At 41.3% G+C, this 20,003-nt stretch overlaps 1 protein-coding gene across 3 annotated transcripts in view; it reads left to right on the plus strand.

Annotated features, from left to right (window-relative positions):
* Nucleotides 1-20,003, plus strand: part of smarce1 (SWI/SNF related BAF chromatin remodeling complex subunit E1) — a 71,259-nt gene that overhangs the window by 16,104 nt on the left and 35,152 nt on the right. For 2 of the 3 annotated variants that reach the window (XM_080213312.1, XM_080213311.1), the window contains exons 4-7: nucleotides 2,421-2,525; nucleotides 14,252-14,323; nucleotides 18,594-18,674; nucleotides 19,499-19,630. In XM_080213312.1, the coding sequence (XP_080069438.1) occupies nucleotides 2,421-2,525; nucleotides 14,252-14,323; nucleotides 18,594-18,674; nucleotides 19,499-19,630 (390 nt within the window). The remainder of the gene's footprint in view (nucleotides 1-2,420; nucleotides 2,526-14,251; nucleotides 14,324-18,593; nucleotides 18,675-19,498; nucleotides 19,631-20,003) is intronic. The other variant, XM_080213313.1, reaches the window with a different exon arrangement.

Here is a 20,003-nt window from a genome sequence, read left to right on the forward strand (position 1 = left end):
ATTAATAAGCAATGCCTATGGGGGTTCTCAATTGGTTAGCATTAGTGAATGTGTAATATAGTAAATATTTAGGATATGTAGAGGATGCTTACTCCGAGACAATATTGTGTGCTGACTGCATATTGAATGTACCAAAAAAAAAGCAAGGTAACATGGCATTGTAATTGGCAGCTGTTATTAGGACAGGAAATTGAACTTCATGTTGATTTGTATGGGGAATGCTAGACTGAGGGACACTTTAAAAATCCCATGCTTCATGCCTTGTTGTTTACTGCGAAATAACTCAACCATATGTGTGAAATGATAAAAGTGTACTACATATAATATGTGTGTGTATGTATATATTGAGAGATTGTGTATAATGATCATTGTTTAGATATTCAGAAATAGTAATGTATAATTTATTGAAGGTGTACTTCTGCCAAATTCTTGTGCCTCGGGCTGCAAGCTAACAATAGCAATTAAATGTTAAAAACCTTTTGGATCTTGTGAAAAATAAAACAGTTTTTGTGCTTATAACATTTGGGCTGAGAATTGTTATTGGCAATCTGAACCTGTTGACACTCAAAACATTTGGGTGACACGGAGGCACAAAAGTTAGCACTGCTGCTTCACAGCACTAGGAACCTGGGTTTGATTCCCAGCTTGAGTGACTGTGGTGTTTGCATGTTCTCTCCGTGTCTGCTTGGGTTTCCTCCGGTGCTCCGGTTTCCTCCCACAGTCCAAAGACGTTTGGGTTAGGTGGCTAGGCCATGCTAAATTGACCCTAGTGTCAGGAGATTGGCAGGGTAAATATATGGGTTTGTGGGAATAGGGCCTGGGTGGGATTGTGGTCAGTGCAGACTCAATGGGCAGAATGGCCTCTTTCTGTACTGTAGAGATTTTATGATTCTGTTCTGTATGTACAGTAAGGGATTAGAGTTTATACAATTACCTAAAGCAACCAGTAATGTTGGGCATGTATTTTTATTAAATGCAGGTTAAGTGGAAGTTCACATTGTGATATTGGTTGCTCCAGTCCACATTGCTTTAGTTGAGAACGTTTTGCTATTTTTGAAACCTGGCTGTGTTGAGCTGCTGCTGCTGAAAACTCATTGTGGTCTTTTGTTCAGAGTATTGATATAATAGTTACAGATTTTTGTAAAAGCCTCACTTTTGAGTGATTCGAAAGTTCTGAAACAAACACCATTTGTGAGAAATGGGAGAGTAAGAGAAGCCCCATTGTTTAGAAATTACTCGGGAAAATTTTGTACTAGAAGTGTACGGTTAAGATGTGTTCATGAAGATAAGGTTAATGAACACTTCTTGCTTGTCTTCGGGTCAATCGCTCGAAGCCGGCTTTGCATCTTTCCTAGTGTGCCGTTATGGAGTTGATGCCCAATTAGTAGAGCTCTCGCAACCAAATCCTGACTCTACCAGTGAAAAAAATAAATTATATTTGCTGGGTTATGGCCAATTCGGTCCTTGTAATTATATTTCTCAGTTTTAATAAAAGATTTGCGCAGTGATTTCTGTTCATCGTAGAGCATCTGCATGATTGAAAGCATATTTTTTGTCCCTTCTTTATCAGAGAATGTTTTAATAAATGCTTTTCTGGTGTATGTAAGCCACAGCTATACCTCACAGGTACTACTCTGAGGAGCAATATTGGCTGAATGATGGCGTTAATTCTTTGTGATATTTAATGTTGGATTTGTCCACATCCAGATATCTTGGAGCTCCTTCGTACAGGTCCTGTTCCATTGTGCAAGACCTAAAAGGAATTCATGTACTGAAATACTGAAGTAATGCACTCTTCCATCATATTCACTGTTTGTCTGAGTGGAGGATACATCAAACGCAAATGGAGCAATTGCATATAGTCCCCACCATTTACGGCATCCACTAAGCATTATCATTTGTGTTAACATCAATTTCAAAGTTGCCAGTTATAGTATCTTAAGTGATCTTACTGAAATTTAGCTGAACAGGGTAAGGTTTAATGCCTGAATTGTGCAGTTTCTTGGCTGACATTAGTGGCTTGTGTTCTCCCTGACCGTTTTAGATACTGGTTTCCATTCCTGATTAGGTTGTTGTGCATAACACTGTGTGGAAACAAAGTGGCTTGCCAACAAATGGAAAAGGGAACATTATTACCGGGGTTACAGAGACGACATTGCTTTTTGAGACCTCTTTTCTTGAAATGGCGACATTGCTGTCAGAGGCAGTAGATATATCTTGAGGAAACAGTGTGTGTCAAGAGAAGAGTGGGGATGACACTAGCGTTAGCTGTGTAGTGTAGTTAGTAGAACTGTGCTTTTCCATACGCAACCATAACTTGTTTGAATTTTTGCCACTTTTTTGTATGCTGACCATTTCATTTCTGTGTTTCTTGTTTGAACTCATTCTCATTCGTGTTTTGTCTCATTTGTTTCCATCAGCAAATGCCCAGCACCCCAGGGTTTGTGGGATACAATCCATACAGTCATCTGGCCTACAACAACTACAGGCTGGGAGGGAACCCAGGCACCAACAGCCGGGTCACGGTAGGAGTATTAACTATTGCACTGCAACAAAAAAAATCCGAAAGGCTAGGCCAGGATTGCGTATGTGTCAGGTCTGCGGATCTGATGATTTAAAGTACAGAAAGGTGGTGGTTGGCATTGGATCCAGTTTTCGCGATGCGTGGCTTTTTGGGAACATTGTCTCACGAGGTTCATTTTGGCAGCTTCAGTAATTATGGTGGGGTTGACAAATGCCAAGATTTTAACAACTATAAATCAAAGTTCGAGTGTGGGAAATCTAAAATATAAACTGAAGGTCCTGGAAATCCCGAGCATGTCAGTCAGCATCTGCAAAGGCCATACATCAACTGGGGTCCCTTCTAAGAACAGCTAAAAGATCTCTTGCTGAAGTGATAACCTGTCTCTCCCATTTTCAGATGTTGATAGACCTGCTCTGCATATCCAGAATTGTTTGCTTTTGTTATGGTCTTTTAAAGGGGGATGTGAAAGAGTTGGGCGTGTTTCAAAATAAATAATATTAAAAGTATGCAGTAAGATCAGTGTCGGGCCACTTCAATGAAACAATCTCTGATCTTAATTGCGTGCTCAGAATTTCCCTTGTGACTTTTAAAACCTACTAGTTTCAACCACATAACTTTGGGAATATTGATTGCTGAAGGTTTATGAACTGCTAGGCTTTTGAACAGACAATGACATTGCTAACCTCCTGCTTTTAGTTTTCCTCATGTGGCCTGTATGCATTGCATTGGGAAATGAGAGAAATATCAGTATTGAAGTTTCCAATTGTTTCACTTGATGCCTGCATTAATTAGGCACAGCATAAATTGAAGTTATAGGATTAAATCCATTGAATATTCATCCCACTACCTTCTGCAAAATACTACTGTCTGCTGTTCCCAGTCTCTGATGTTATGTTTTTATATAAATAATTGATTCAGATAATTTCTGGCTTGAACCACATCTCTTGTCTTGATCTGCCATTTCAACTTCCAGTTCTTTAGACTGAACAGGGCTGGGGTTATTGATCAGCAGAAAATCTACAGAAACAGGGTTGTTTTCCATAGTACACGCCAATGCTACCCCACCAATTCCCTCCCCTCCATATATTCTTTCCTTTTCCTTTGTTCCCCATTATTATATATTTGCAATCCCATTTCTTTACCAAGGGATTTTTTTTTGTTCAGTGCATAGGGGAAATCTGTTTAATTTCTTTCTCCCAGTTGTTTATTTTTTAGTCTGTTTTAAGCATATTTCCCAAATGTGACAAATATCTGACATATTGTAATCTCCTTTCCAAAAAGAGCTGTCTTGGTTCTGATCCTAATTTAATTATCTACTGGAATTGAGGCCAGAATGTTAAGCAATATGCTTGCTTGTTGCTTTATTCAGTTCACATGTTCTGCAACTCTTATCATTCAGTTCAGGTTTTGCATTATACCTGGTCCATTAACTTAGAGTGCAAAATAACAAAGTGACATTACTATGTTTTAGAAGCAAATTTGTGTAAACTTTAAAAAGCATTTTGGATAGTTTTTGGCTAATTGAGAAACCAGGCACAGGTCTTGAATAGTTTGGTTTCTAAGCAACTCAATGTAAAAAATACTGTAATGCAGCAACTTGTTCTGTAAGTGAACAATGATAAATACTATCAGCTGCTGAGAGTCATGGAGATTTACAGCATGGAAACAGGACCTTTGGCCCAACTTGTCCATGCTGCCCTTTTTTTTTAAAACACCTAAACTGCCTGCATTTGGCCCGAAATACCCATTTTACCCATGTGAAAACTGCTTGTTATTACTGAACTCATGCAGGTAAAACCTGGGGTTGAAAACAAGTAGAAAATCTGATTTTTACATTTAATTGTTGCTGAAATTCATTTAAGAAAGCTGTTTTGGAATTGAGAATGGAATCCTTCTGATTTCCTTAATTAATTCAGTTCTTTTGGTAAAAAGTCCCAAAGCTTAAATATGTTGGCATTTAGGCCAAATTAGTAGCCCAGATTATTAATCCTGGTTGTATCTGTGAGTCTTGTGTTGGATTACAATTTAATCTGCAGACAGAGCAAGAAAGGTTCAAACAGCAAATCAGTTCTGCTGTTACACTATGAATGCTTATCTTTCTTCCCCTCTTATGGTTTTTAATCTCATATTCTGGAGCTGGCAACTTGTGCTATGATGTAGTCCTGAGGTGCGGTTTGTTCAATTTCACCGAATGGCTGCTGTTCATAAGCAAGGAGGACATCGCAGCTGACACTATCCTAGGGTGATGTGGCTCTGTACAAATACACCTTCCAACAGGTCACTCATTAACGCACAGGCATTAGGCCAACTATTTTACCTTTTCCACCTGCCTAAGTTTAGGTAGCTGAGGAAATGCTCACCCCAGAATACTGAGAGAGACAAGAGGGGAAATTGCTGGGATCTTGAGAGAAATCTTTGTATCCTGTCTAGTACAGGGAAGATCCCAGAGGATTGGAGAATAGCTAGTGTTATTCCTTTGTTTAAGAAGGGTAGCAAGAATAATCCGGGTAATTACAGGCCGGTGAGCCTTACATCAGTGGTAGGGAAATTATTGGAGAGGATTCTTCAAGGCAGGATTTATTCCCACTTAGAAATAAGTGGACGTATTAGTGAGAGGCGACATGGCTTTGTGAAGGGGAGATCGTGACTCACTAACTTGATTGAGTTTTTCGAGAAAGCGATGAAGGTGATTGATGAGAGTAGGACGGTAGATGTTGTCTGCATGGACTTCAGTAAGACCTTTGACAAGGTCCCTCATGGCAGATTGGCACAGAAAGTGAAGTCGCATGGGATCAGAGGTGAGCTAGCAAGGTAGATACAAAACTGACTCGGTCAAAGAAGATAGAGGGTAGCAGTGGAAGGGTGTGCTTCTGAATGAAGGGCTGTGACAAGTGATGTTCCTCAGGAATCAGCGCTGGGACCTTTACTGTTTGTAATATATATAAATGATTTGGAGGAAAATGTAACTGGATTGATTAGTAAGTTTGCAGACGACACAAAGGTTGGTGGATTTGCGGATAGCGATGAGGACCATCAAGGATACAGCAGGATATAGATCAGTTGGAGGCTTGGGCAGAGAGATGGCACATGGAGTTTAATCTGGACAAATGTGCGGTAATGCATTTTGGAAGGCCTAATACAGATAGGAAATATACGGTAAATGGCAGAACCCTTAAGAGTATTAATAGGCAAAGGGATCTGGGTGTACGGTTTCACAGGTTACTGAAAGTGGCAATGCAGGTGGAGAAGGTAGTCAAGAAGGCATATGGCATGCTTGCCTTCATAGGCAGGGGTATTGAGTTTAAAAATTGGCAAGTCATGTGGCAGCTTTATAGAACCTTAGTTAGGCTGCACTTAAAATATAGTCTTCAATTCTGGTCACCACACTACCAGGAGGATGTGGTGGCTTTGGAGAGGGTACAGAAAAGATTTTCCAAGATATTGCCTGGTATGGAGGGCATTAGCTATGAGGAAAGGTTGGAGAAACTTGATTTGTTCTCGCTGGAGCGACAGAGATTGAGGGAAAACCTGACAGAAGTCTACAAGATTATGAGAGGCATGGACAGAATGGATAGTCAGAAGCTTTTTCCCAGGGTGGAAGAGTCAGATTACTAGGGGATGTAAGTTTAAGGTGCGAGGAGCAAGGTTTAAAGGAGATGTACAAGGCAGATTTTTTACACAGAGTAGTGGGTGCCTGGAACTTGTTGCTGGGGGAGGTAGTGGAAGCGGATACGGTAGTGACTTTTAAGGGGCATCTTGACAATTACATGAATAGGTTGGGAATAGAGAGATATGGTCCCCGGAAGGGTAGGGGATTTTAGTTAAGTTGGGCAGCATGGTCAATGCAGGCTTAGAGGGCCGAAGGGCCTGTTCCTGTGTTGTAATTTTCTTTGTTCTAGTGTGGTTCCATTTAGAATGCTTTCAATTATAGTCTAATGTCATCTGACCACGCATGCATAGCCGCATAGATAATATACTTTTTTATGTTTCCTTTCGAAATGGATTTGGTCTCTTTGTACAAGTCAAGGTACAAACTGTAAAAAGTTGAGGCTACAGTACTGATCTCTGTGGTATACCACTTATTTTCTGGTTGGCAAGATGAAACATGTCCTCTGTTTCCTGTAAATGAGCCAATCTTCAATCCATGCCAACATTTTACCCTGACACCGTTCACTTCTATTTTCTGCAACACCATTGATGTAGCACCTTATCAAATGCCTTCTAGAAATCTTTCCACAGTACATGTTACTTCCTCAAAGGAAGTCCAATAAATTAGTTAAACATGATGTCCCCCTCAGAGAACTGTGTTGGCTCTACTTGATTACATTTATCTAAGTGCCCTATACTGGACGCTGGTGAGACCACATTTGGAATATTGTGTTCAGTTCTGGTCACCTCACTATAAGAAGGATGTGGAAGCATTGGAGAGAGTGCACAGGAGATTTTTCAGAATGCTGCCTGGTTTGTAGGGTAGGTCTTATGAGGAAAGGTTGAGGGAGCTGGGTCTTTTCTCTTTAGAGCGGAGAAGGATGAGAGGTGACTTAATAGAGGTTTATAAGATGATGCGGGGAATGGATGTTCAGAGATTATTTCCTCAGGTGGATGTAACGGTTACTAAGAGGCATAACTGTAAGATTCATGGTGGGAGATAGATTCTTCACTCAGAGTGGTTGGAGTGTGGAATAGACTGCGTGCTGTGATAGTGGAGTCGGACACTTTAGGAACTTTCAAGTGGTTATTGGATAGGCACGTGGCGCACACCAGAATTATAAGTGGGATAGCTTGATCTCGGGATTAGACATAGCTCAGCACAACATTGAGGGCCAAAGGGTCTGTACTGTGCTGTTATGTTCTATTATAACATTTTTAATAATAGCTTCTAATGTTTTACCCATGACAGATGTTAAGCTAACTGGTCTGTAGTTTTCTGCTTTCTGTCTCTCTCCCTATTGAATAAAGGAGTTCCATTTGTTATTTTCCAATCTATGGAACCTTCCCCAAATCTAGGGAATTTTGGAAAATTAAAACCAAGACATTAACCATCCCATTGCCCATTTCTTTTAAGCCCCTAAGATGAAGTCCATTAGGACGGTGGGACTTGTCAGCCCACACGCAGCTCCAGTGATTTGCTCAGTACCACTTCCCTGCTGATTGTAATTTCCTTGAGTACCTCCCTTCCTTCAATTTCCTGATTTACAGCTATTTGCAGTTACTTATACCCTCTATAGTAAAGACTGATGCACAATATCTGTTTAATTCATCTGCCATTTCCTCCTTTTCCATTATTAATTCCCTAGACCTCATTTTCTCAGTTTGACTCTTTTCTCTATAGGATAGTTATAGAAACTGTTACTATTTGTTTTTATGTTTCTGACTAGGTTTCTGTCGTGCTTTAATTTCTCCGTCTTTGTTAATCTTTTGGAAATGGAATCAGTCAGCTAGTGGTCATCAGTGTGTGGTAGTTGTTGCATCTACCTGGTTGATAATGATTTCATTACACTTAAAACTTTACACCTAGTTTTACATAGCTCTGTTTTGTTGCAACTCTGTGATGCTATCTGTATGCTTTCAAGGGCTAGTTCTCTTCACCTGGCAATGGCTAAAATATAATTTTGGGCTGTGGGCTCAGTGGAAGAGATACCATGGGGTGTTGGGTGGGGGGTAGAGACAAGCACTTTCTCCATTTTGTGTCAACCAGGTTTCTAAGGTCATTATCAAAAATTCAATTGAGTAGCTGACATGGTGGCACAGTGGTTAGCACTGCTGCCTCACAGCGCCGGGGACCCAGGTTCAATTCCGGCCTTGGGTCACTATCTGTGTGGAATTTGCACATTCTCCCTGTATCTGTGTGGGTTTCCTCCAGATGCTTCATTTTCCTTCTACAGCCCAAAGATGCGTGGGTTAGGTTGATTGGCCGTGCCATATTGCCTCTAGTGTCAGGGGGATTAGCAGGGTAAATGCCTGGGAATAGGCCCTGGGTGGGATTCTGGTCAGTACAGATTTGATGGGCTGAATGGCCACCTCCTTTACTGTAGAAATTCTATGATTCTAGTCTCTCAGACAATGTTGAATGCTGTTTGTATGACAGTTCTCCAATTAGCCTATTTTTGGCAGTGTTCGCTTTACGTGTAAGGATCACCCATCCTGCTTGTTTGTTTTAAGCAATGTCAGCTTTTGCTGCTCCAAAGATCTTGGTCCATACACGGGCTATCTGTGTCTCTTAAATTGAAGCTCACATCCTGAGTCTGAAGGTGTCAGCTTTTACCAGTGCTTATACTTTCATGATTAAAACCGGAGGGAATTCTAGAGCTTGGGGCCATGGCTGCTGAAGACACGGCCAACTATGGTGGGACAATTGAGATCGGCTTCTAGCAAGGGCCAGGACAGGAGGAATGCAAAGATCCCAGAGGATTGTATAGATGGAGGAGGTTATAAAGGTAAGAAGGGGTGAGACAAAGGAGGGATTTGAAAACAAGAATAAAAGCCAGTTGTGGTCAGTAATCACAGAGGTGATGAGTGAACAGGACTTGGACGAGTTACTTTTGCATCGACCTAAGTTTATGGAGGGTGCAAGACAGAAGACCAGTTGTAAGAACATTGGAATAGCCAAATGTTTGATTTTGATTTGATTTGTCATTGTCACATGTATTAACGTACAGCAAAAAGTATTCTTTCCTGTGCACTATTCAGGCAAAGCTTACCGTTCATAGAGCAGGACATAAGACTTTGCAGAATATATGTTACTGTCATGGCTAGGGTGTAGAGAAAAATTGAATTAAAGCATTGTCAGAGAGTTTAAAAGAGTTAGAATGAAGTTTTAGAAGCATAGAGTGAGAGTAAAAGATAGAATTAGAAGGTATGCTGGGCAAAGCTTGCAAGAAGTCGCCTCGCTTCGGGAAAAAAACATGGGTGAGCAGATGCGTTCAGCCGAGATGGATTTGCGTGTTTGATAGGATACAGAGTAGAAATGGTAATCTTGCTGATGGTGCAGATATGTTGTAAAAAACTCTTCTTCTTCAGGTCAAATATAAGAACTAGGAGACCATCTGGCCCCTCGATCCTGCTCCGCTGTTCAATAAGGTTATGGCTAGTCTTTCCAGCTCCACTTACCTGCCCGCTCACTGTAACCCTTAATTCGTTTACTGTTCAAAAATTTATCTATCCTTGCCTTAAAAACATTCAATGAGGTACCCTCAACTGCTTCACTGGGCAGGGAATTCCATAGATTCACAACCCTTTGTGTGAAGAAGTTCCTCCTCAACTCAGTCCTAAATCTGCTTCCCCTTATTTTGAGGCCATGCCCCTTAGTTCTAGTTTCACTTGCCAGTGGAAACAACTTCCCTGCTTCTATCTTGTCTATTGCCTTCATAATCTTGTATATTTCTATAAGATCTCCCCTCATTCTTCTGAATTCCAATAAGTATAATAGCCCCAGTCTACTCAGTCTCTCCTCGTTTACTCAGTGTCTCCTCATAAGCCAACCCTCTCAACTCCGGAATCAACCTAGTGAATCTCCTCTGCACCCCCTCCAGTGCCAGTATATCCTTTCTCAAGTAAGGAGGCCAAAACTCTACACAGTATCCAGGTGTGGCTTCATCAGCACCTTATACAGCTGCAACATAACCTCGCTGTTATTGAACTCCATCCCTCTAGCAATGAAGGACAAAATTCCATTTGCCTTCTTAATTACCTGCTGCACCTGCAAACCAATTCCATGTGATTCTTGCACAAGGACACCCTGGTCCCTCTGCGCAGCAGCATGCTGCAATTTTTTACTATTTAAATAATAGTCCATTTTGCTGTTATTTCTACCAAAATGGATGACCTCACATTTACCAACATTGTACTCCATCTGCCAGACCCTTGCCCACTCACTTAGATTATCTATACCCCTTTGCAGACCTTCAGTATCCTCTGCACACTTTGCTTTGCCATTCATCTCAGTGTGTCAAAATTTGCAGATGACACTACGCTTGGTCCCCAACTCCAAATCATCTGTGTGAATCATAAACAATTGCGATCCCAACACTGATCTCTGAGGCACTAGTCATTGATCGCCAACTAGAAAAACACCCAATTACCCCCACTCTTTGCTTTCTGTTAGTTAACCAATCCTGTATCCATGCTAATACATTACCTGTAACACTGTGCACCTTTATCTTATATAGCAGTCTTTGGTGCGGCACCTTGTCAAATGCCTTCTGGAAATCCAGATACGCCACATCCACAGGTCCCCATTGTGCACTGCACATGTAATGTTTTCAAAGTATTCCACCAAATTAGTCAAACAAGACCTGCCCTTCATGCTGCGTCTTACCAATGGGACAATTTTTATCCAGATGTCTCACTATTTCTCCCTTGATAGATTCAAGCATTTTCTTTGCTACAGAATTTAAGCTAACTGGTCTATAGTTACCGCCTTTTGTCTACCTCCTTTTTTAAACAATGGCGTCACATTTGCTGTTTTCCAATCTGTGGGAACCACTCCAGAATCCAGCAAATTTTGATAAATCACCAATTGTGCATTTGCGATTTCTCCTGCCATCTCCTTTAGTACCCTGGGATACATTCCATCAGGGCCAGGAGACTTGTCTACCTTTAGCCCCATTAATTGGCCAACGCTACCTTGTTCCTGATAATAGTTTCTGCCATAGCCTTCCTGTCATCAATGTTTTGCATGTTATTTGTGGTTTTCACTGTGAAGACCGACACAAAATACTTGTTCAGTGTCTCAGCCATTTCCTCATTTCCAGTTATTACATCCCCCTTCTCGCCCTCTAAAGGACCAATGTTTATTTTCGCCACTCTTTCTCATTTTACATATTTGTAGAAACTTTTGCTTTTTTTTATGTTCTGAGCTAGTTTACTCTCATAATCCATCTTACTTTTCTTAATATGTATATTAAATATGATATAAGAATTGCAAGAAGCCTGGGTCAGTCCCAGCCCGTTGCCTGGGGGAGGGACAGAATCTGTGGCTAGGCAATTGTGGCGAGGATCGTAAACAATGGTTTGAGTCGGCTTCATGTTTAATTGAAGGAGATACCATTCCAATTGTATGTAGCTAATTCTCTTAAAGACAGCCATTTTTGTCTCCAATTCTGATCTCAACGATTTACCAAAGATCTGCCTCCTTTCTTTTTGAATATTCAACATCAAATTTTATGCCTGCCTAATTTGTCATAATATTCCTGCACTCCTGTGACTCCTCTGATCATCTGCTCAGCATACTTGTGCCCCATCCCCTGCCCCACTTCTTTTGCTGCCAGTGTGCCTTGCTGGAGAATAATCTTGCATTCATTTTTTTGTGGGTGTTCCTCTTGCCATTCTATTCATCATGCTATACAAACTGGTACTTTCAAAATGATGGATAATTAAAATTTAGAAAGTCCCCACTTAATCCATGAAGATCTTTATGGTTCTGAAAATGAGGGGTGAGTTTGATTTCTGCTAACATATTCTTTCTATGAGTATTTCGGTCATAGATATTTCAAAAACCTGTCTACTCTTGGATTGTGCATTTCTAAAAGAAGTATTGTTATTTTACTTTGCCTATTGCTGTCGTTCTATTCCTTCTTAAAATGATTTGATGTTGGGCTCAAGAAGTCGGTTCCTTCGCAATGAACCTTTCCAAGCTCGTGCAACTTTTTTAATATGGGCTTGCATCTTAGTGGCTAGTTTGTCTTGTTTACATTTCTTTGTCCCAGCAGATTTGGAAAGGATGGTATTTCCTTATTCGTGAATAAAACAAATTCAAATAATAAGAACATCAAAATCTGTTAGTATCAGTAAGTTTCAAGTTGGATTTGCATTTTGTATATGATGGCGCCTTGGGGGAATTAATACAATGTACTTACAGCACCGAAGCAGTCCATGCTGGCATTTATGTTGCAAGGAACATCATCCCATAGAGTCCCTACAGTGCAGAAGGAGGCCATTCGGCCTATCAAGTCTATACATAAGAACATAAGAAGTAGGAGCAGGAGTAGGCCTTCGAGCCTGCCCCGCCATTCAATAAGATCATGGCTGATCCGTCGTGTCTCAGTCCCCATAACCCTTAATCCCCTCGCTTATCAAAAACCCATCAACTCGCGTCTTAAAAATGTTTAGCGAGGCAGCCTCCACCACCTCAACGGGCAGAGAATTCCAGAGATTCACCACCCTTTGAGTGAAGAAGTTCCTCCTCAACTCCGTTCTAAACTGTCCCTCCTTTATCTTGAGGCTGTGCCCCCTAGTCCTACTGCCCTTTCTGAGCGGGAAGAGTCTCTCCACCTCTATCCTATCCATCCCATTCATCATCTTATACGTCTCAATGAGATCTCCCCTCATTCTTCTAAACTCTAACGAGTACAAGCCTAGTTTATTCAGCCTTTCCTCATAGCTCAACCCCCGTCAACTCTGGTATCAGCCTAGTAAACCTCCTCTGCACTCCCTCCAAGGCCAAAATATCCTTGCGTAAGTACAGCGACCAAAACTGCACACAGTACTCCAGCTGCGGCCTCACCAATGCCCTATACAGCTGCAGCAAGACCTCCCTACTTTTATATTCAATCCCCCTCGCTATGAAGGCCAGCATCCTATTAGCCTTCCTGACCACCTGCTGCACCTGCAGACTGGGTTTTTGTGACTCATGCACAAGGACCCCGAGGTCCCTGCTGCAGTTTTTCGCCACGTAAGTAATAGTCCTTCCTACCATTATTCCTACCAAAGTGGACCACCTCGCACTTGCCAACATTAAATTCCATTTGCCAGTTCCTGGCCCATTCGCCCAGCCTATCCAGATCCTTCTGCAGACTCTCCACACCCTCCGCGCAATTTGCCATTCCACCAATCTTGGTGTCATCAGCAAATTTCGACACCATACGCTCGGTTCCCTCCTCCAGATCATTCAAATGGAAATCCAGCAGAACTGCGCCAACAAGCAGAAACATGAGTTGTTCAAAAATGGATGTGTATCTTAAATGGGTTGGTTTACTATTGTCCCTTACATTATCCAGTAATTTTTAATTCAGCAGTGGACAAATCAGTTTTAAACTGACTAGCTTTTGGACCATCTTGGGCTTGAATTTTTCAAGCCATGGTGGTTGAAATTGGTTTTTAAGAGATCAGAATAAACCACACACTCATCACTGGCAGACAGCAGTGTTTGAGAGAACTGAGAAAGGACCATTCTTTCACTGGGTGAGATATTAAACTTGTAATCGACATCTGTTTCTTTCAATGGAAGAAGAAAGTGTTATGCAAAAAATAATACAGCAGTGTGTGCGCTGCATTATTTCTCCATCTCAAAATCCATTGTTGTAATAGCCATGTGCTGCAGCGAAAGGTAACTCTCATTTATGTTTGAGGTTCGTGCTCTTAAATAACCAAATGATTCATGGAGCTGATTGAGGCTTAAATTTCAATTGCTAACTAATCAGTGTCTTGTTCTAGGGGTTTGTTGAGGGCGTACCTAAAAGAAAAAAGAGAAAGCAGTCAAAGTTTGAACAAGCTTATTATGTTTTTCCAAACCACTAATGAGAACTGTCTGATGGCAACTCTCATCATTTATACTTTTTAAAAGAAATTTGAAATCAAACTTGTCAAGCCAATTTGGGAACAAAGTTGAGTTTTGAAGTGTTGTAACTAGATTTATTTGGCATTATTAATAGATGCCTTTTTCTCAATGTGATTTATTATTTATTTCCAATCAGTGTAACAAAATACATGACTTGTGTTTATAAATAGGATTCCTGTGGCCCTGCAGCCCCATTCCACAACGGAACTCCACGTGCTTCGAGTATAATCGGCAGGGAGAAGGTAACTATCAAACTTCTAAAAGTACCAGATAATAACAGCGGGCTGAAAAAGCAACTTGTGACAGGCCCTCAATTCTGGGAATCTCGCAAAAAAATTCCAAGCACCCATTCTCTGTGTGGAAGTGGGTGGGCTTCACTGCAACTAGAAACAAAAAGACTTGCTGTCAGCTGAAGTAAAATCAATTCCAAGTATTTAGTGTTGAGAAGTGCCTTTTGAAAGGCACCCTACACTGGCTGTCAAGTGAGATGGAGTGTTCTACAGAGATGGCTGCTGGGCTGTCTGTTCCTAACATGCTGAATGATTTGGAGTCTGGGAAGCAAAAGCAATTTTAAAACTTGGTCAGTACCAAGGAAGTGAATTTAATACAATGGAAGACAATAACAAAATGCAAAATGATAATTTTCAGAATATTTGTTTAAATGGCAAATAAATTTCAACGTAGAGAAGTGTGAAGGGTGATGCATGTTGTTAGGAAGCATTGGAGTTGTTAGGAGGCCTATGGGCCACGTACTGCTTGGATAAATGGGGCAAAGGAGTAACAACAACATTCAATCAGATACAATGCAAGGAAAGCAGCGAAGATATCTGAGTGAGAAACTTGGCATGGTAGTTGGGAGGATAGTTGAGCACAAGGATTTTTAAGGAAACAAGGAAGGACGAATAGGTGCCAGAGATAGACCAGGATGGATTTGATGAGGATGGTGTGTGTCTGGCATTCGCTGCCTGAATTGGTGGTTGAGGCTGAAATGCTCAATTTGTTTAAAAGGTACCTGGATCTGCATCTGAAGTGCTGTAACCTACAAGTCTACAGATCAGGTGCTGGGGAAATGGGATTAAAATGAGTAGCTTTTATCTTCTCCTTTTTGGCCAGCACAGACATGATATGCTGAATGAATGGTCTGTTTTTGCACTGTAATCTTTCTATGGTTCTATGTAAGGAAGTAGCTGCACTTGCCTGAATTGGGCCTTCCAAGGATACCAAGGGAGTCATAGAGAGCTTACGGCAGAGGAAGTCAAGTTTGGGATGAAGTAGAAAGATTGTGGAGTGCTGAATGACTGAGGTAGTGATTTGGTGTGGGTGGAGGGGGTGTGTGGGTGGAGATGAAAAGAAGCTTAATATGGGAGAGGAGGCCTGGGAGGGTTGAAAGGGAAAGAATAATAGAAATGATGGACTTGGGTTTATGGTGGCAGCTAAAATATCCAAGAGAGTTGACACAGGAATTCAGGACCAACCGTCAGGTGATAGGAATGTGGAACATATTCCCACAAGGAGTCTAAGAGGAAACTAGTTAGATAAGAACATTGGGAAGAACATTGCGCACCTGCGCAAGGATATTTTGGCCTTGGAGGGAGTGCAGAGGAGGTTTACTAGGCTGATACCGGAGTTGAGGGGGTTGAGCTATGAGGAGAGGCTGAATAAACTAGGCTTGTACTCGTTAGAGTTTAGAAGAATGAGGGGAGATCTCATTGAGACGTATAAGATGATGAATGGGATGGATAGGATAGAGGTGGAAAGACTCTTCCCGCTCAAAAAAGACAGTAGGACTAGGGGGCACAGCCTCAAGATAAAGGGGGGGCAGTTCAGAACGGAGTTGAGGAGGAACTTCTTCACTCAAAGGGTGGTGAATCTCTGGAATTCTCTGCCCGTTGAAGTGGTGGAGGCTGCCTCGCTAAATATTTTTAAGAAGCGGGTTGATGGGTTTTTGATAAGAGAGGGGATTAAGGGTTATGGGGAGAGGGCGGGAAAGTGGAACTGAGCCACGACAGATCAGCCATGATCTTATTGAATGGCGGGGCAGGCTCGAAGGGCCAGATGGCCTACTCCTGCTCCTATTTCTTATGTTCTTATGTTCTTAAAGGGATAGATGGGTTTGCTGATGTGGTTAGATTACAGGTCCAGAGGGATGGAAAGAGGCTGGCTGGAGCTTAAATGCAGGTATTGGCCAGCTATGACACATTTTAAAATGTGGAGGTCATTTACATGTCCGTTTTTCACCTCCACTTCACACCATCCCAACAGATTCAGAGGAAATTATTCAAGACTTAAAAACTCCCATTCTGGAGTGAGTTTGTTTTCCTTTGCATCAGAGAATGCAGTTATGTTGCAACTCTATTTAAAATATCCAGGTTTGCATATTTTCAGAAGCCCTGAATGGAAAAATAAAGTGTAGCAAGTAGTCTCATAACACCAGGTTAAAGTACAACAGGTTTATTTGGTAGCACAACTTTGGGAGTGTTGCCCATTCATCGGGTGAGTGAGAAACTGTGTTCATAAACAGGGCATACATAGATACAGACTCAATTTACAAGATAATGATTGGAATGCGAGTCTTTACAGGTGATCATGTCTTAAAAGTACAGACAATGTGAGTGGAGAGAGGGTTAAGCACAGGATAAAGAGATGCGTATTGTCTCCAGCCAGGCCAGTTAATGGAATTTTGCAAGTCCAGGCAAGTCGTGGGGTCTACAGATAGTGAACCCAAGATTCCGGTTGACGCCATCCTCGTGTGCGGAACTTGGCTATCACATCATGGCAAAATAAAGACTGGTCCTTAACTGGAACTAAGTTTATTGAAACATTCAGGTCCGAGCTGTGGCAAGGTTTGTTGTTAAACTCATTGCCATCCGACTTTCTGGTTGGGTAGCAGACTATTGCTGCACTGATTTCACTTTGAACTTTGTTTTCTGGAATGATGTGATTAGCGTATTTGAATGGCTAAGATATGGAATAGAGCTGGCATAACCGCATTAGAATAGGCGAAGGCCAAGAGGACAGCTCGCCATCCCCACCCCAAGGGAAATTAAGGATAGGCAATAAAAACTATCCCGTCAACAACATCCTTTTTGTAAAAATATACTTTTTTCATAAAATATCTGAAAGAGAAATTACAAAACATTTCAAATTGTTATAACAGGAAAGTGCAGATATTCACATTTTTCCCAGAGATCAAGATGCTCTCTGAGGTGTTCCAATTCAGTAAAGGGAACATTACAAAAATTGCAGTGGTTTTGCTAGAGTGAGTGCAATTCTGTTTAAATTATATACATTGGTCATGTTGGACTCTCTGGTACTTCAGTACAGCTACAAACAGTTAGAACTAAACACACAGTCCAAGGTATTACCTAGTTAATGCCCTTCGATGTACTCTGGCTGAAAAGCTTTTGGAAATCCTGCCCTGTTTGTGATCAGAACTCGCCACTCGCCTGAAGAAGGAACAGAGTTCCGAAAGCTAGTGGCGTTTACTACCAATGAACGTGTTGGACTTTAACCTGATGTTGTGAGACTTCTTACTGTGAAAGGCCTTTCCCCATTGTGTCTTGGCACCAGCTGCCCCAAGCTTGAGTGCGTTCCTCAGCATGTCCTGGATCTTGGAATGTGCTAGTTTGCATCACTCAGTCAAGGACAATATTTTGCAGTGGAGAAGATCAGCAAGTTTTGGGCAGATGAGTTCATAATCCTTCAGCAGCAGCAGCCTGTGACATCCATATTCCCATAAATTATAAAGCTCCTCTAGCCTGTTCTGCCATTCAGTGACATCAAGAATAATGTGTCCTAACTTCATCCACCTGCCCATGCCCTGTTTTAGATTTAGTGTTGTGAGTTTGACTCCAGTCATTTCCCAAATCTTTATTCCCAATTATCTTAATGTTGAAGTGTTTGATAAATGCCTCATTTGCATGTGATTTGATTGCAAGTGACAGGAGGATCCACAGCTTTTCTATATCTTATTTTTGTGAAGGTAAAACTGCTTTGTTTAAGCTCCAGCTGGTAATTAGAAGTATTTATTTGATCAGCATAGATTTCCTCAGCAGTCTTTTATGTTGATTCAACATTCCCAGTACAACCTGGCAAAAAAAAATTCACTGTTCAATCCTTTCTTTTCTCATCCATAGTGTTTGACATTTAACTTTTAAACTAGAAATTCACTGGGTCAAACTCCTGGAATTCCCTCCCTAATGGAGTTGTGGGTCAACTCTCAGCAAGTGGATGCAGCGTTTCAAGAAAAAAGCTCACCAGCACTTTCTCAAAGGCAATAGGAACGGGCAGTAAATGCTGGCCAGCCAGCGATACCCATGTCCCACAATTGAACTGAAAAAAATATATATTTCAAATCAGAGCCAGGGCGACCTCCCTGAATCCAGATAGCATTCCCATTCCTGTAGATCTTTAGCCTTTATTTCATGCTAACTATTGACAATTTGATATTAGGAGTGTTTGCTTCCCTCCTTGAAGTGTAAGGTAACGTAACATGTTTCTGTTTCCTCACAGGCATCCTCCGGCATCACTATTCCAAAACCCCCAAAGCCCCCAGACAAGCCCCTGATGCCCTACATGCGTTACAGCAGAAAGGTACAGTATCTGCAGGATTGAACCACAGCATTTACTATCGCATCCAGTCACCTGGTCAAGCCCAGCCCGATTACACAAGACAACTGAAGAAAGATGCTCTCTCTTGTATCGTTATCCTTTCACTGGTTAAAGTTTCTAGCAAGCAGTGGGATTACTTTACAGTCTATATCTCCTGTTGGGTGTTGATTATTATTTATGTAAACATCTGACATCTTGTACTACGTGGAGGCTGTAATACATTCTGAATGGGAAATCTTTTTAGAAAACATCTGAACTTCAATAAATTCCTGGTCTGTAATTTGCTGCCGCCACTGCCTTGTTTAAAAGCGTGTCTTCCCATAGGTGCAACTTTATATTAAAAAATTGAGGTTGTGATCTGATTTTTCCCTTTTCCTCTTTCTGTTCTTATTTAAGACTTTGTGCTAGTTATTAACTTGGATGAGTTTTTGAGTCCGGGTTGTGTGATCAGCTGAATGTGCATTACTAGCATTTAACCTGCTGCCATTCAGCAAATTTGTCATTCCATTTGCATGGTGTGAGACCTCAGCTCCTTCGCATTTTCAGACGCACTAACTCCTCCCAGCCAGCTTCCACCGATGATGTCACCAAGAGCTGCAGCTTAAATTTAAAATAAAATTAAAAAAATAACTTTTTTAAAAAAGTGATTTGTAGGAGTACTAATCACAGAACTCCCTTATTAATGCCTAACTGTAGTAAGTACATTCGGGTGTTGGTTGTACTATACCCAGAAACTGTCTGGTTGACAGTGTGGTAATTCTATTACTGTATTAGCTCTGTAAATAAGTCTCCTTATTACGTTTTAGGTATGGGACCAGGTTAAGGCCTCCAATCCTGATCTGAAGCTGTGGGAAATAGGGAAAATCATCGGTGGAATGTGGCGGGATCTCACAGATGAGGAAAAGCAGGAATATCTGAATGACTATGAAGCAGAAAAGGTAAAACAGAGGAACAGGATTCCTCTCAGCAAATGAGTTTCAGTGACCATAAAGTGCATTTGGTCGATAGTGTTAATCATGTAGGTTTGTTTTTATATTTTTTTGGGTGGGGGTGATATTCTTGGTTTGAGGATTGTCAGCATTGGGAAATGGAATGTTTATTCATCTCATCATCATCATAGCTCAGATACAGCACGAGTCAGACACAGTGTAAAGCGTCCTTGGTACATCCATCAAATACTCTCAAGCCAGATACAACACTTGTTGGATACAGGGTAAATCTGCCCCAAACATTGAGCTTTAATTCTCCTCTTTTTCCTTCTCTCTGCAATTTAACTTCTGCTGTACCTTTTGACATTTCAGTTTCTCATCT

The sequence above is a fragment of the Carcharhinus amblyrhynchos genome, chromosome 27 (assembly GCF_965287045.1).
Source record: "Carcharhinus amblyrhynchos chromosome 27, sCarAmb.v2.hapA, whole genome shotgun sequence".
Classification (NCBI taxonomy): domain Eukaryota; kingdom Metazoa; phylum Chordata; class Chondrichthyes; order Carcharhiniformes; family Carcharhinidae; genus Carcharhinus; species Carcharhinus amblyrhynchos.